The following is a 17,314-nucleotide window of genomic DNA, read 5'->3' on the forward strand; positions in this document are numbered from 1 at the left end:
ATTTGATTCCTACATAGTGTGTTATATATGTGCATAGCAACTGCCCTCTAAGAGTTAAAACATTGCTGTTACAATTGAATTTTGCTATTGGCTGATCTGGTTGTTGCATATATGGTGGCAGCTTTCATCACTAACACCCCAGTGTCACCATCTCAAGCCAAAACTTTGGGGGTAAGTTTCTCTTTAAGGAACTGTATTCCTAAAAACAGGCTTGTGACAATGACCTTTTCGGCAGATATTAGCTTCCTTACCCTGAAAAGTGTGAGTAATTATGCAGTCCTATCTAGTCACTGTAGTCAAAGCTATGATCTGGTAATTGTAATTTAAGCTGTGGTCAGTTATTTACAGAGAGCAGGTGTGTTCAGTTGACTGCTCAGCAGCAAAACTGACTCAGGTAAATGCAGAGTATCATTATCAATGGCATGCATGAAAGCTGCATGGCTAACATGGTTATACGTAGGCATCTTTAATCTTTCTCACAAAGAATCCATGTGCCTACTTGCCAGGTGGCATGTGCATGTGCACCTAAGTGCTCAAGGCTGCAAGTGTGGGTACTGGGACAGACCCTGCGAGTGAATGCTTCGGAACCACAGAGAAAAACACACAGAGAGAGTGTTTGAATATTTCAGCACCATGGAGAGAGACAGAGAGACCGGCTGGCAGTGTGTCCCTTTTCCATATTAAGTCTAAGCAAGCTTGGAGTGAGCAGTATGTTCACACTGGAGAAGTGACAAATAATAAGTAAACTCAAGATGTCAGTATGCATACACAATTTGCGTGTGTGTGTGTTTGTGTTGATGGACACTCATGTCCCATTACGCAACACTCAAGGGACATGATGTGGCTGGGGAAAAATAAAACAAAATAAGTTGTACATAGTGACAAGGGACATTCAGGAAGATGTTGAAAACCACCAAAGCATTGAATATTTGGCTGAGATATTTTGCTTTTTTACAGTACTAAACATTGTGTAGTGTAAAGCGTTGGGAAACTGTAAGTTTAAACATTTCAGCACTGTGGACAGAGCACAAGGGTGCAAATAGTCTCTCTTGCCCTCCAGAGGCCAGGTTAATTAATGACAGGAAGAAAAAGGCTAAAAAAATAGTTTGATTTATTTAGAACTCTGGGTGATCCAGAATAAATCAAAATAAAAAAATGGGTTACCCAACCTGAATATGTGCATATGCCTTTTCATTTTTAATTAAGAGTATCTAAAGAAATACATGAAAAATGAAAATAAAATAAAACTGCTCTGCATTTGAAGCCTTGGACTTTAACCTCGTGTGGGTCTCTTAGACCCATTCAACTTCCTACAGGCCATTAGACTTAGAATCCAATAATATCAAAAGGTTAGCTGTGAGCCAATAATGTTCAAGTGGTGACCATGGTCAATGTTAACTTTGAGGTCTTGGACCAAGGTTTATGTAATGCTGAAACTTTAGAACAGCCTGCCTCCTTACATAAGTTTAAGTGAAAAATACTCCGTGTAGACAGCCTTTACTTTGTACTTTTTTTTGTATATCTATGATGTGCGACTTATTTATATTAAATTCAGAATTAATGCAACTGTGTGTATACTGTAACCATTGTATTTCTTCATAAAACACCTTGTGATTTTGCTATGAAAATTTCTCACTTTCATTTCTGATGCAGTCACCTGTGACATTTTTTAGGAGGGATGAATACAGTGAATGTGATCTTTTAAGTGAAACTGCACATTTTGTTGAGGTAGTAGACTAGAAAGGAACTTTTATGTTTGCAAGAGCTGGAATAATTTGTTCCACGTGTGAATAAGTTGACAGCAGCTGTATGAATGACTGAAAACCCTTTACTAAGCACTCGCTGTCGAGTCTGCTTTTATGGTAAGTCGGAGACCTGAGGCCACATATTAATTATTGTGCTTATTGACAAATTATAGGCAGTGCCTTAGGCTGTCCATTGCACTTGACTCAAGCTGGCTTAAATAAAAATAAAAAAAGGTAACTTTTAGACACAAATTTGACTATAAAAAAAATTATATTTATAATTATCTTATTCATATATTTAAAATTATGATGCAGAATGACTGATTTTAGCACGTTTTGTCCCCAAGTCATTTCCTTGGTTGTTTTAGTTTTTACTTTCCATTTTTTGTGCTAACTTTCAGGTAATTTTTAGTGCTTTTTTTCTTGTTCTTGTTCTTCTTCTCTTTGGTTTCTTGTTAGTTTTTGGGTCATGTTTTCTTAAGTTGTTCATTGCCCTCCGTGTTTCTGGAAGAAACAAGTGTTTGCAAGTGTTTATATACTTTTTTTGGGGTTTATTTTCTTTTAACAAAACACAAACAAATAAAAAAAAAATGAATGCGCCAAGTATGTCATTGAAGAAATACGAACTCTCTACTTTCACTTTTGCAAGAAATAACTTTTTCAATTTTTATTTTTTCGTCATAAGTAAGGCCACGCGACATGCTGACTCCACCTCATGTCCGTCCTGAAATGGACACGTGCCTCTCCGCCTTTAAGTGATTTGTTGTCCCTCAGTGTGAACGCAGATGGATATGTGTGAGGAGCCGAAAGATGTCATTCTCACTACACCTGTGCTGCCGCCTCCTGGACGGACGCGACTCCTTTGCAGCGACTGTACTATAAGTGAACGGGCAGCTTATGAGCCCCACTCAAAGCGAGAGAACCACACACAAGGAGCGGGATGGCGAGGAGATTACCGCTGCACCTCCGCGTCCTTCTCGCGGGGCTCTTCTTCATAACGGGGACCTTGACAGTCCGGGCAAACAGAGGGGCGACATCGGCCGACGAAGAGAGGGAGAAAGAGAGCGACGCGGAGGCGCCATGTGAGGTGAAAACCGTGACCGTGTCTACCCTGCCCGTACTCCGGGAGAACGAGTTCAGCTTCACCGGCGGAGCCTCGGGGAACGTGGTCGGAGGAGGGGGTGCCTCTGGAGCAGGTGGTGCTGGTGGAGGAGGACCTGGAGGAGGAACTGGTGTTGGAGGAGGAGGAGGAGGAGCAGCAGGAGGAGGGGGGGAATCCCGACTCCTGTTGTTCGTTAGAACAGACCTACCTGGGCGAATTTCCGTAATGGATGATCTTGACAACACAGCTCTCCCTTACTTCACACTCGGTAAGAACTGCTGTGTTTCCCCCTCTACCACCATGAGAAGCAGTCAACCAGGCTGCACGTTTGTGCGCATAGGGACCATGCACACACTGCTAGGCTGTGCTCATGCTGGGCTATATTCCCAAATTATGCGCTCATGCACGCACTCCCTGGCGTTTTAATCACCTGTCCTGTTTCCATGATCTTGTTTTGATTCCATGGTAACTAATGTTGTTTATCCGGATTGGTGTGCAACTAAAAATTAAATGAAGAGATGATGTGCACAGGACATCCTCCTCTCCCCTGTGTTACTTAAAATACTGCTGCTTCCACATGGGATACAAACTAACTCATGTTTAAGTGACTCTGTTTCCCTCCTCTCCCTCCTTCTTTCTGTCTGTCTCTCCTATTTTGTGGTTGAACATGATTATGACTTTGAATTTCATGCATACCCTAAGTATGGTGCCCCAATCAAGGAATGCAATTTGGCCCTGCAAATATGCATGAAATTGGTATTTTATTCTCACTTGAGCACATAATTCGGAGCACACACGCATTGCTGGTGGTATAATAAAATACCAGCATCACTGTGACATATGGCTATGATAGGTTTTAAGGGAACCCACATGTCCCCTTTTTGTGATTTAGTCACAGGTACAGGGTTGCCACGGTCGTGAAAAATCTAGAAAAGTCATGCAGGCATGTTTTACAGGCCTGGAAAAGTCATGGGATTAGTAAAAAATTATTGAATGTTCTGGAAAAGTCAGGAAATTTTGTTGTGTAATGAAACTGTTAAGATAATCCTCTGCAAATAACATATCAGCAAATTTATTATCCATGGCTGTAATTCTCTAGTTTTAATGTGTCCGTGTGTGACGTTTCGTTTATCATCACGTATGTTTCTCCATTTTGGCCCCTTCTGGCTCTCCCTTCATGTATGCCAGCGAGCTGAAATAATGTTTGAATTGTTTGAATCTGATATGTTTGTTGAAAAAAAAAATGTTATTATGGATCCTTGAAAAGTCATGGAAAAGTTTTGAAATTTAGTCCGGGAAAATGAGTGGAAACCTTGCAGGCAAAAGTGAATTAAAAGCACTGGTCATCTGAAGTTCTCTGTTAAGGCCATTGACTTTAAAAAAGGGTCTTTGGATTAGCATCACTACTTTGATAATCATATAGGACATAATAGTGCGAAAATATTTTCGCCGTCCACTACCCAAAAACAGATATTTGCTTTGTAAAAGGAGCAGACTATGCATGAAAGGATCTTGCTTACCTTGCTTTGTCCATATTTTTCACTTATGTCACAGAGTCATGAGAAAGATGGATGTTCTATATCCCCCCCCTTTGGTGTGTGAGCCGAGTTTTTATGGCTGTGTGAAGTGTAGTGTGTGTGTGTGTGTGTGTGGGGCACACTGTAATGTTGTCAAATGCAATAAGCCACACAGGGTGGACCATAATTGCACAATGCTGCATGCTTTCCAGTTCCCAATCAGTTCAGGGCAACCGTATTGGCTCGGTATGATAGCAAAACTGTTACAGGGCATATACAAAGATGCATGGTGGAGGTCGTTGATGTGAGTACTGAGAAAATCCATGTCTCATTACTACAGTTTTTAGACTCTGGCTTGCTATCGTCTTTTTTTCCTCCCCCTCTTTCGCCGGTCTCTGTTTCTTTCTCTGTATGAAGAGTGCCGAGCAAACTGGCTGCGCAAAGCAAAGGCGGGCAGGCAGGCTGAGGGCTGGAGCATTAAGCTAGTAAATCACTTTCTATTCTCATTAAGGACAGCCGTTGACTGGTGAGAAAGGCCTCTCTGTCCTCCCAGTCAGCCAGCTAGCAAATTTGCTGCTTCGCCCTTCCAGTGCATGGCTGCATGCTGTGGAGGGACGAGGAGAAAAAGGGCTGTAATATTATGAATGCAAGCATGTTCGCCCATGCTGTTGACCACAATGTGAAACTGAAGCTCTAGTGTAGTTGTATCCACAATAAATCCTGTTCGCAATGAAAAACTAACATTAAATAGAAATTAATACCATTATGAAATACAAAAGTGACATGTTTCTTGTGGACATAGTATAATCTACCAGGAAATACTGCTTTTTCACTGCAAGCTGGCATTGCAAAACCCATGCTGGGTATGTCATTAAACCACTGTAGCACACACTGAAAGCTGATGGAGATGTAAAACGCTAATATATTATTCTACCTGTGTTAAGATCTTGACACGGGAGTCCAAAACACAGGTTGACATTTTGGTGTCACCTGTATTCTTGCTGTTTTCGGTATTCAACACCATAACACATCGGGCCATCTCGATAGCTTCCCCTGATGGATGTATTAGTGGCAGAGTTCTGCTTGTGAAATGAAATGTTGTACCCTGACATCATAAAAAACACGCAGTGTCGTTGATTCAGTGGAACAGAATGAGCAAATTAAATTACACAGACAGTGAATTTTTATGATCAGAATTGCATTTCTTTCATCAATATTCCACCTTATTATTATTTTCTCACTCCTATTAAAATTGTGAATTATAGTGCTCCGGGATGTTAGAATAGATTAAGCCCCACTAAAATACACGGATGCACCCTTATTTATTAGGCCAACGAATGGGCATAGTCATTTTTTTATTTATTCTTTTATTCCTTTCATGTTATGTTTTTCGTCCCCGCTGAAATTTATATAGGAGCGTGTGGTGTGCAGACCGTATTAGATTGAGGCAGCCACCCACCAACACTTCAGTCTGTTCTTTTAATGTGTGTTGTCCGGAAGCTTTCAGGGAGCTGTTAACATCTGTGCTGGTGAGCAAAATAACAGGATAACAACCCCAACAACTACTCCAATAATGTAATCTGAACTAAAGAACAATAGAATTGTTGCAAACAAATGTATACGAAAAGATCTCAGGTCTTAAGTAACTGAAATTGAATCCAAGATTTTCTCACTGGCTGTGAGAGCAAAGAGAAAACATATTGAAAGTTAGTGTCTCACATGAGGCACCTGCTTGTTTGTTTGTACATTTTGACCTCTCATGCTTAAAATAACATTCCCATTTTTATCTTGGAAACAGATTAACAAGTTGTTTTTTTTTCCCCGCATGTGCTCGCTGCCTTTTTTTTTTTTTTAACATGCACAGATATTGCCTCATCAGTCAGTTTACCACTGTGCTACACTTGACTGACGTATAAAGTGCAGAGAATTTGTTACTATACATTACACCATCTCTCCTCCCTAGCTGCTTTTTTTTCCTTTATATAACAAAATTCTTATTTCTTATAAAATTTTTTTTTGGGGGGGGTGTTACCATAGAGTTGGGTTAAAATAATCATCCAATTCAAATCGATTTTCATTTGAATGCTCCAATTAACATTCATAAAATTTGACATCAAACTTTTAAAATATGCCTTTCATCGTAGATGAGTGAAAAATTAACCAAATTAATCTTTCCAGTATGAAAAAAAACACCCTGAAACTAAATTATTAAAGAGTGCAATCTTGATAAGATCCAACATAACTAGTTTTTACCAGGGTTCCCTTGGTCATGGAAAACCTGAAAATGTCATGAAATCTGTAAAAATAATTGAAAGTTCAGGAAAAGCCATGGGATTTTGTTGTCTATGAGGATTTTTTTCTGGTAATCTTCTGTGTATAACCTGCTGCGTTATATAACATAATGGTAAATGTATTTTGTGCTGCTATCGATGTAGCATAACTTGTAATATACGTCAGTTTGTGGTCACGTAGGGTTCTTCATTTTTCCCTGGATTCTGTCACTTCTTTCATGCATCCCAGCTAGCTAAAAAATACCTTTGTATGGAGTTTGACTTTGATATTTTTTAAAAAAAAAACACTGTGCCAGTAACAGTACAGGGCATACCTTATTAGCCAAATGCCACCCAGACCATAATGAGCACAGTCTTGTGTCCATTTCTTCGATTCTGTCAGCTGTCCGATTGTTTTGTGAAACGGGCGTCAGAGGTTAGGGAAGGTGGGGAAAAAAAAAGGACAGCAAGTCCCCCTTCCCACTGTGGCCTGCTGCCTGCTCGGCTTTGATTTATTACCTCAAGTGTCACGGAGAATGGATGAGCAGAAAGGGCAGTGCGGAGGAAATGCACAAGACTCCTTCCCCTCCCCCATTTTTTTGTTGTTATTTTCTTTTCCTCATGAAAAAATAAATAAAAATAAGGCAAACAGTGAGCAAAATCAACACATTCAATAAACCAATCTTAACTATGGTAAAAAAAATCATTGGATTTGCAGATAGGTTTAATTGTTTTTTTTTTTGCATTATAGTAAGTCAGAAAAAGGTTTTATATTAAAGCCATACTTGAAGAAATAGGTGCTTAACTTTTCAGCTTCAGGGCTTTTCGTTCCTTGCCTAGTGACATCATACAATTCTGTTCCACCATCATTTCACTTAAAAAAAAAATTGAATGTCAATGCCGATTTTTAATGCGGTTATTATGTGCAAAACTATGTTGGTACTGTAATGCAGTTTTGCAGCATCGCACTCAGAAATTCAAGGGCTTCAAAGACTTCAGTGCCGCTACGCTTTGTCACACAAGATAATTTTCTTTGCTCATTTTAAGTCATGTGGGACTGGCTGGAAATCGATATGTTTAGCAACATGGCTGACTCGGTAAACACCTCATTAGGAGTTCACCTTTTTGAAAACCTTCAGGCCCTTAACACACAAGCCAAACATTCAAACGTCTCTCTGTCTTTTATTGTCTCAATCCATCCGATTGGACTCAATCTTAACACTTAATTTTTTATCACTTCTTAGTCGTTTTTTGTGCATCTTATTTAACTCCAGCTTGTCAACCTGCCTTTTCCTCCCTCTCTCTGTCTCCCCTCTCCTCCTTGCTGCATCTCTGTAAGAAGGGAGTTGCAGCAAACCCTGCTTGCTCAGAGATGGGAGATTAAAAGCAACAGTGGTAAAGTGAAAAAAAAAAGTGCCTGCACCGGAGCACTCTGTTCCCTGTGGCACAGAACATGTACACACTGCACTACAATCTTATGTCAGGGGTTGAGCTTAGCACTGCAGGACAAGCACTGAAGAGGGGGGAGAAAGGTCAACAGGAGAGATGGGAGTTATTACATGGTGTGCAGCTGGGATGGAGGTGTGAGTTTGTGTGAGTTTGTAAATTTTAGCATAGCACTTAGTTCGGTGCTGTTTTGAATGATATGTAGTTGGAAATACAACAACTAAGCTCATCCAACTGATAAACCGAGGGTGTAAAGAGACCACAGAGAATAGGATCCATGCTTGAGCTTGTGGTGGCCATCAAATGGTCTATTTGTCATCATTTGACCTGCTATAATAGACCTATAGGAGGCTGTCCTTTTAAGATGAATGCTCTACCACAGGCAGTCTCATTTGTAGAGTGAATTCTGGTCCTAACCACACTCTGTACATGTAATACCTTACAACAGTGTGTTCAGTCTTTTGGTTTGTTCACACACGGCAAATTAGCAGTTTTATGACAGGAAGGAAACGCTGCATTTAGTTTTGATCAATGCTCAATGCTTCCTCTGTGATTTGTCAGCGATTTTACCGATTGTGGATGTACTTAAACGACAAGAGTCCATTTGTAAATAAAATACCCACACGCACTCTCTGCACATGAAGTGGTCTTTCTAAAATATGCATTGAGAATGTACATTTTTATACCTCAGACTGCGAGCCAACCATGTTGGAAGTTGAAAATTAAAAATAACGTTGATGGGTAATTTTACTGAGCGTATAAAACTTAATGCAGTCTGCATACGGCCAATCAATGATACACTTTTTTTTTTCGAATCTAGATGCTTTTGCGGTTCAGTGATGATTAAGATACGGATGCTGATTGTGGCTTACACTTGCATGTGTGAAGGATTGCAGAGTCTGGGTGTTAAACAAAGTCACAGCTTTGTGTAGTCATGTATAAAGGTGGCAGCTATGATGCTGTTTGACAGCTTTGCCAAGGCGCCACAAGATGTGTGAGAAATTAAAGGCAAAAACAACATGCTGATATTTTCTGGTTTGATATGCTAAATAGGGCTTTAGTCAACCAAGGGAAATCTTGGTCTACTGATATTCTGCCTGCTCTTCAACCAATTGGTTGGTTGATGGGGGAAAAAATCTGCACATTATCTCTAGATTAGCTTAATCGGCCAAAGTGCACTGAGTGCACTCTACCTGGTAGCCTATTGTGTGTCCGCCAAGGCGTTTTTTTTCTCAGGCCATCCTATTTCTAATGCTTTGTAATAGGAGTGCCACATATTTACACTATGCTACAAACCTAGCGCTGCGTCTTTGGTGATTTTTTTTTCTGGTTGCCAAGCGTTGGAAAATATTCACCTTTTGGTAAAATGTTGCAGCCATTTGTCACTGTCACCTTTTACCCAGCCTTCCGATCACAGTTGAGAGAGGCATGACAAATACCACAACGACAAACCTTCACATCCTCCACATTCAATAGCTGTACAACAATGGAGGGAAAAAGAATATTGTCGGCCATGTAGACTGGTGGGTCTGTCCTCTCTATGTGCTTGAGCCTTCCCTTCATTCAGAGCAAGGGCCAGAGTAAGTACTCTACCTTGTGCTGACATTTTCACTTGGGCTTTCAAAGTACCCTGAAGGACTCCTAGCTGGGTGTTTTCAGAAGAGTGCCTGGCATTCTCTCAGGAAAAAAAACTCCTTTTAGCCCACGAAAATAGCACAATTGACCGTTTGACCAATGAGAATTTGGTTGCACAAGACAATATCAACCAACTAACCGACAACACACTAAGAAGTCAAAGTATGGTCCTAAAAAGGTAAACACTTTGAATCACATGACCATGGGATCACTTTTCCGGTACCTTTAGCTTGTTTCAAAAATTACTATGTACACTTGTACTGTCAGCAATAATTTTGTACCTTTGACATCAAGCAAATGTACCTTTTAGTTACAGATATCTCTGTGTGCAGATGGTGTTAGCCTGAATGCTAATTGCATTGTGTTTGTATACAGTATAAATATAGAGGGAGACATGCATCTTTCTTTTGTGAGAGATTGCTTTCTGGTAAACAAACAACAGCTTGTTAGGTTGTATTTCCTGACCCAACGGGAAGCTCATTTGATTGGCAGAGAATGAAGAATCGTGCTTGTGTAGCTAAATAGCGACAGGCCTAAGTGATGGCATGGAAAGGATGGATGAGTGGTGGTCAGTGACCCATGCTGGTTGCTTTTCTTTGCAGGAACTGTGTTATGTAATGCTTTGTTTAACCATCAGTGTCTCGAGTCTCGCCTCGTGGTGGTGGTGGACAGCTTTGATCTTGAGATAATCATTTGATCGTTACCATTGCTGAGGGGGGCATTGTAGATATCTTTGACAGAATGAACAAAGAAGTTTATGTAAATACCCCTAATGAATGCACAAGCTCAGTTTTCCTTGCCTTTTTCCCTCTGATTTATGCCAAGCACCAACACAATTGCTCATACATTTTCTTCCTATTTTATTAATTGGCAAAGAAGATCAAAGATAATGTTTGGCAAGTGAGGAAATGGCAAAATTCAATCGTTTTTTGTTTTTTTTTTGTTTGACATATATTGCCTGTTTAAAATGAGTTAAGATGCAATCTTTTGGGGTGGTTTACTTAAGCAGGAAAAGTAAAGAAATGGCTGATAAAGTGTTTATCCTTCCTTATACATAAACATGAGGCGTGGGCTCTGTTTACTTATGTCTCAAACAAATTAGGTTGTCTGCTTATACGTGTAATTGCAGAAGCTCTATGAAATGTTATGGCTGAATCTGATATTTGGAAGTCTGAGCTGGTCATGGACTACATATCTAATATACATAGTGTATACAACTACTGTTACCATCATTTGTTCCATTAGCTTTTTTACACAGGAGCTCCCCTATGGCTTTGAAAGCTTTTATAGGTTCAGTGACAAGCCCAGGGACCCTCAACAGTACTATCATGTCTCTTTTGATGTAAACTGAAACCAGCATCCTGCATTTATTTAGACATTAGCATCAAAAATTAAAAGCAATCTGAACTTTTTTCATTAGTCTATCTGCTTGTAAGAGTTTGTGACCTTCTCCCACTTTGATTGATTTCTGCGGTGCTTTTTCACAGCATTGTTTTATGTGGGTGTACCTTTATAAGCCAAAGACAAGTTATCTTGATATGTAAAACTGGACCAGTATCAAAGAACAGCCGGATGGTGTATCCAACAAGAAAAAAAACGGATTCCCAAAAGATTCATAAACTTTCTGCTTGTATACTGTAAAGGGGCTTTCTACTCTGTGCACTGAATGCATAATGTGACACTGATTTATAAAAGCAATTCCATTTAGTTGCTCTTTTTGCTCCTTGGGCTCCTCCGGTATGTCCCCCGCCACATAATAGAAGGCCCCATGTGACAAAAACTGTGTAATGTATTTGCTCTCTTAGTAAAATACTTTTTACAATGCGAGCCAGACGTTTGGGGCTCGGGGAGTTTGGGGGAAATCCATCAACTTGCACACAATATGTTTAAAACCAAGCATGATATATGTAGGAACGTTAAATATTTCACAGAGTTCAAATTTACCTACAGATCACTGAGGTCATCAGCTGTGTACAATGCAGCAATGGCTTGAAGCAACTGAAGTATACTGAAAGAGAAGCACACATAACCTTTAAAATAAAAGTCTGATTTGATTGGGATGACGACAGGAATTACAAGGGCACGTTTCCATTATAAGTTGATTGGAGGAAGGCACAGCATTGAATCCTGCTTTGAAAACAGTGAAATCAAGGTTTCTAAACCAATTGGAATGGTCATGAACTTGCTCAAAATGGAAACTGTGCTTCAAAAGGATATATAACCCTTTTTTCTATCTCTCTGTTATGTGATTTGATTGGATTATTAAGTTCATGTTGAGTCCAGAAACCTGCATCAAATATTTTTTTATTTTTTTCCGCCCTTACTCTTATCACAGTCTGATGTTTTTCCTATCCTGGTATTTCACTATTTAAGTTAGACAGATCAATACTGATGCGCACCGTCCTGACGTTTTATTTTTGAAAATTGATTGTCACATAAAAGAAATACTGATACCAAGTCTTTAAAGTAACAAGGAGTTGTTTTATATTTCCTGAAAGTAAAGTTGTATTTGTGCTAAAAAAGAATTATGCAGGAATTATTTTCTTCCTCTGCTTCTCAGGTACATTTAGAATCACAGTCAAAGATAACTAGACAGTGGCTGCTCTCCTCAATGAAAATCAAGCATTTACTGGGAATTGTTAGTTTATTGTTAAATTGACTTGCTTGGTATTTTATTGACTCTATTCAGTTAACATAGTGTTGAAAAATGTCTTGAATATTTTTTTTATGCAAATGAATACCTATTTCATAATTTTTATTGATTGGTAGAATTTGGCCAGTAACACAACAACCCAGTCACCAAAAGAAAATGTTAACATTTTAAATTTACAAATTTACGTTACATTTGTGTGTTTCATATGTAACATATCAACCTCTCTAAAGTAACGTAAGATATGAGCTGATTTTTATCATTGTGGGCTGGATAGAATGGTGGATGGTGTTACACTGCTATGCTGTCCACCACTGTTCAAAACCAACAAGCAACAAAACTGGTTGTATTTATCGGCATGAGAAAATGCTGTTTTTTCCAGGATATCTTTGCAGAAACAATGCACCTATTGCAGCTGTGAAAGTGCAGCAGAAAGTAGTTGTTTTTGCCCATCCGTCACTGCAATTCTTGCTGGGAAAGTGCCATGAAACGCAGTTGTTTTTTATAGAGAAATCGTTGCCTTTGTGATGGAAACAGTGCCAGAAAAAGTGGTTGTTTTTTATGGAGACACCGCTGCATTTGTAGCTGAAATAGTGCCATGAAAAGTAATTGTCATTACCTAGACGTTGTTGTATTTTCAGCTGGGATAGTGCCACGAAATTTTTTTTTTTTTTTTGCTGAGACATTGATGTGTTTCCATGTGTTAACCACAGCGTTTTAGAAATGTAAAGAACAATGTTTTCACTGGGCCTGTCGAACAATTAGTATTATTTCTTTTAATTGTGATTAATTGTAGAGTTTCAATAGTTTATTGAGAGTAATTGCTTTTTTTTTTAAATTTCATGTTTTCAATTCAGTTATTTTGCACTGCAAAACAGTTTTGAAGTCCATACTTCATTTGTTAATTTGGCTCAATTTGTTGGTGTATACATCTCTTTAGTGCAAAAATGTCCCCTTCATACATTATGTACACAGGTACACAGTACATAAAAAGAGGAAGCCACCACTAATGACTGCTAAATACCCTTTAGCTTGTTCTGGTTTGATTGACAGCTCTGGTCTAGCACAGGGAATTTGACATACCAGATTCCTTTAATGAACACAATAGCGGAGTCCACCCCTGACTGTCTAAACTAAATGAAACATGAGCAGAGAAAAAAAGGCTTGGAGAGCAGACAGAGTAAATGCGTGTATAGAATAGACTTTTGTTTGCTCCTCGAGGCGGTGTGTGCTCACATTTTGGATTTCTGTTTGGAAGCTGCAGTGTTGCAAAGAAATGTGAACTTCATCCTCATGTGGGAGCTATCAGGGTGCTTGAGAGCAGGTGGAGTTTCCTTTGCCGGGGCTCTGCTCTTACTAATGTGCAAGTTCTAACTTATCTTGCGAGACTTGTAATGGAAATACTGCATACCTACCTGCTGAAACTCAGCCAGTCGGTTGCAGACAGCTGTGCCAACGCTGTGAAAAGCAACTTTTGACGAATGGAAGTGCTGCTTACGTCTGGTAGAGACCCTGATAAAGCTACTGCAATTTTTTTTGCAGACCGTTCATAGATACGGCTACTTTTTTAAAAATGATTTTATACCATTTTCATACATAACTAATTTAGCACAAATCAAAGGATCTGTCAGTCATCAGTCCCTTTTCTCTGTGGTATCCACTTCTTGCCAATAACAAAAATGGCAACAAAGCCCGATTCATTCCTCTAGATTAAAAGGAATAATGTGAAATAGAAAATGGTGCATTGCCAAAAATAGGCTGTTTTACTCCATTTGTCCACTCTTTTTCCCTTTTTCAGCAGTGTCTTATGCTGACATTCTAATCGTTTTTCCACGTACAAATGATTATTTCAGGTTGCTGATTTGGATGTGTCCATTTAGTGAAAGGAAATTGAATTGTTTGAAATTATATTTGAGCCAGTGCACAACTGGGTCCATCATCTTGCAGTCGGCACAACACAACCACACCATAATTAAGACCGGTGAGGAATAAGGTGCAGATGAGAGTCAGCATCAGACTGTCAGTAAAATGTATGTTTTACCCAGAGCCTGTCACACAGGAATTCACTTGCAACCCCCGCTCCGGCTTCAAACAGACCAAATGGCCTGTAAATGTCCTCCTACTGGTTGACAGGTTAGATTTCCAGATCACAGGCAGGATGAAAGCCCAGTTTCACTCTGTTTGGGCTCCAGATGCTCTCTCTCCCTCTTGTCCTTGCGTCTTTCATGCTCAGTCTATATATTGTTCACCAACCTCCGCTTTATTCTGAACTTGTCAGACTTATTCCACTCAGACTGCGCTTTTTGTGTAATAGTTTGGGGATTTGATGCCATTTTCAAAAAAATCTATTTCAACATTTCTTATGTGTTCGCCTTTTTGTCTTTGTCAGAATACTCAGAAGGCCTGTGTTTGTAGTACCAGTATTGCATGTTTTAGTTCATTATCACCATGGCGATGTAGTTGAATAGTCTCGACTAACCTAGTTAATGGAATTATTGGAATCGCATAACGGTTTTTATTTTGCAAACATGACAAGCAGTGTGTGTGTTTCAAAGAGGGAAAGGAGAGTCATTGTTCATATAAGCTGGTCACAATGATGTTTAAGACCCATAAAATTTGATTCCCACTAGAATTTGCTCTGCACCTTGGAAACATGCCAGCTCCGCGCAGCTCACTATCATCGTATCCCCATGGTTCCTACAAAAAGATTTTAAACCTTTTATCTATGTTGGTGTGTTTGCACCTATTTGCATTCGCTCCAAGCTGTACAATCTGAGATTTCCCTTCAGATAAAGAATGTGCACCATTAATCTCCCCTCGACTGATGGGTCCCCTCCCACCGTATTTTTTTTCCTGCTCCATCATGCACATCTGTCCAAGTTCCTGGTGGAGTTGGCTTTATCTGCATAGGGACACATGTTCTATCTTTTCTTTCTTTACTGTTGTCAGTCTGGATAATATCGGCTCATTGATTCCAAACAAAAGAAAGAGGTTTTCTTCACTCCGAGTTGTTGGTAAGACAGGGACAAACATTCTATATGACCTCAAGGATGAGTAGATTATGTTATGATGAACCATTGTGGATTAGTTGGAAAAGACTGGCCTTGTATATGTTATTTTATAAAGGAGCTTGTTATATGAGAGCCCTCATATCCTTGAAATGGGCTTGTTGTTGTCTACATTTTCAATTAGAAATTGCATGTAGGGTTTTAAAAAGATTGCAGTCATTATTATTTCTCTTGCCAGTTTAGAATATATCTATCAGATTTTAAATGTTTCTTTCATACAGCATCAGTGAAACTGAATAGAGGTGTTTTCAGCACAACTCTGATAAGCCTAAGGGGAAAATGGGCATTTGGCCTCACACATTGTATGCTTATCCACAGGAAGCTCATTGGTATGTCATGGCTGTATCCCTTCTCGCCTCCATTCAGAGGCACTGCACACAGCATTTTTTTCAGGTATTTTGTCTGGCTCTGGATTAGCTCTGATCTAACAGCAATTACCCTTGGAAGTCTAACACAGCATAGCTTGCTCTCCCGAGGTCACAGCTAGGTGACGTATCTTTCCGACTGGTTAAGAGCATTGTCAAGGTGAGCAATGGGCGCACGCCGGATCTCCATACGTATTTAAGTGATTGTCCATCCTTATCATTTTTGTGCGAGAAGTGGACTGTTTGTAGAGCTGCACAAATTAGACCTGATTTGATTAAGATGCTACACAAATACCATTTAAGTAATGCAGTCATGCATGGACCCAGTGGTGGTAAAACAAGTGTTGATAGCTTGCACAAATAGGCTTGTAGATATATCCTCCTCCCATCTGTTTCACAGTATTACACATTCAGAATGAAAAACACATGTCTGATGTTAATGTTAATGTCATCTCTCCTAAATAAATAAATCACACATCAAGCAAGCAGGGAAAATAAAAAGAAATGATGTGTGTAGCCAGTTGAAGGCAACATGATGTCTACAAGCCAAAGAAAAAGGATGCATGTGCGTTTTCTCCTCTAGAGGCGCCTTAAAGTCTTCGTAATTTTTTCAGTTTCTGATAAAAAGTGGGAAATTAGCCTGTTCCGAAAAATTTTGTTTTCTCACAGATCATAGATTTTGGATGATAAAACAGGTACTGATTCCAACAAACAGCATTTATAGATATGACAGATGGATGTTTGTGCATTCCCATTTTCCCCATTTGTTTTAGAACTGTTTCAACAACAACAACAAAAAAAAACGTTGATTCATCTTTAAATATAATAATCATAAATTGGAGTCCAATTCCTTTTGTTAACATCAAGAAACCAACTACTTCCATGTCATTCTCCACTGAAACAGTGGTGAGGGGTGATGCTGTGTGACTAGTGTCTCTTTTGGTAAAAATGTTTTTCACAACTCTTCTAGATCCCCAGAGGCAGAAACATACAGTATCTGTGTGTGATGGTCAGGACTTTGATTTGATAGACTGCCAGAGGGTAAAGATGATATGCCAGCGCTACTTTTGTCATCACTGTATACTTTATCTTCCTTTCTGCTGCAAGCTTTGAAATCATAGCTTTGAAGATTACCTTCCTGACAGTTGGGTTTAATAGCAGATTAGTTTACCTGTATGAACTTTTGTGTAATGGAGGCTTGGGTGGTATCTGTTATTTCCTGAAATTTCACAGAGGTACACAGCATATGAGGGTATCGATGTGTAGTGCTATGTTGGTTGAAATAAGTGAAGGCGTGTTGTTAAGTACATAATGTTCCGTACGTACACAAGGTAAAATAAGTTAACTATTATAATAATGATTCCATTTTTCTACTTCACCATTGATCAATGCAGAAAACATTGCAGGACTATTGACAATACAGAAAGAGATGGGGACATGCGGTTGTACACATTTTCAACAAAGAACTGGATTTGTAAAGCATAAACACAGTAAAATAAGAAGTGAAATAAAATTT

At 39.3% G+C, this 17,314-nt stretch overlaps 1 protein-coding gene across 1 annotated transcript in view; it reads left to right on the forward strand.

Moving 5' to 3' along the window:
* Positions 1 to 2,551: 2,551 nt before the first annotated feature.
* The window catches only part of LOC121959628 (astrotactin-2-like), a 353,725-nt gene continuing 338,962 nt past the window's right edge, over positions 2,552 to 17,314 (forward strand). The window contains exon 1 of the mRNA XM_042509044.1: positions 2,552 to 3,115. Within this exon, the coding sequence (XP_042364978.1) occupies positions 2,686 to 3,115 (430 nt within the window). The 5' untranslated portion in view covers positions 2,552 to 2,685. The remainder of the gene's footprint in view (positions 3,116 to 17,314) is intronic.

This window comes from Plectropomus leopardus, chromosome 20, assembly GCF_008729295.1.
Source record: "Plectropomus leopardus isolate mb chromosome 20, YSFRI_Pleo_2.0, whole genome shotgun sequence".
NCBI classification, from domain to species: Eukaryota; Metazoa; Chordata; class Actinopteri; order Perciformes; family Serranidae; genus Plectropomus; species Plectropomus leopardus.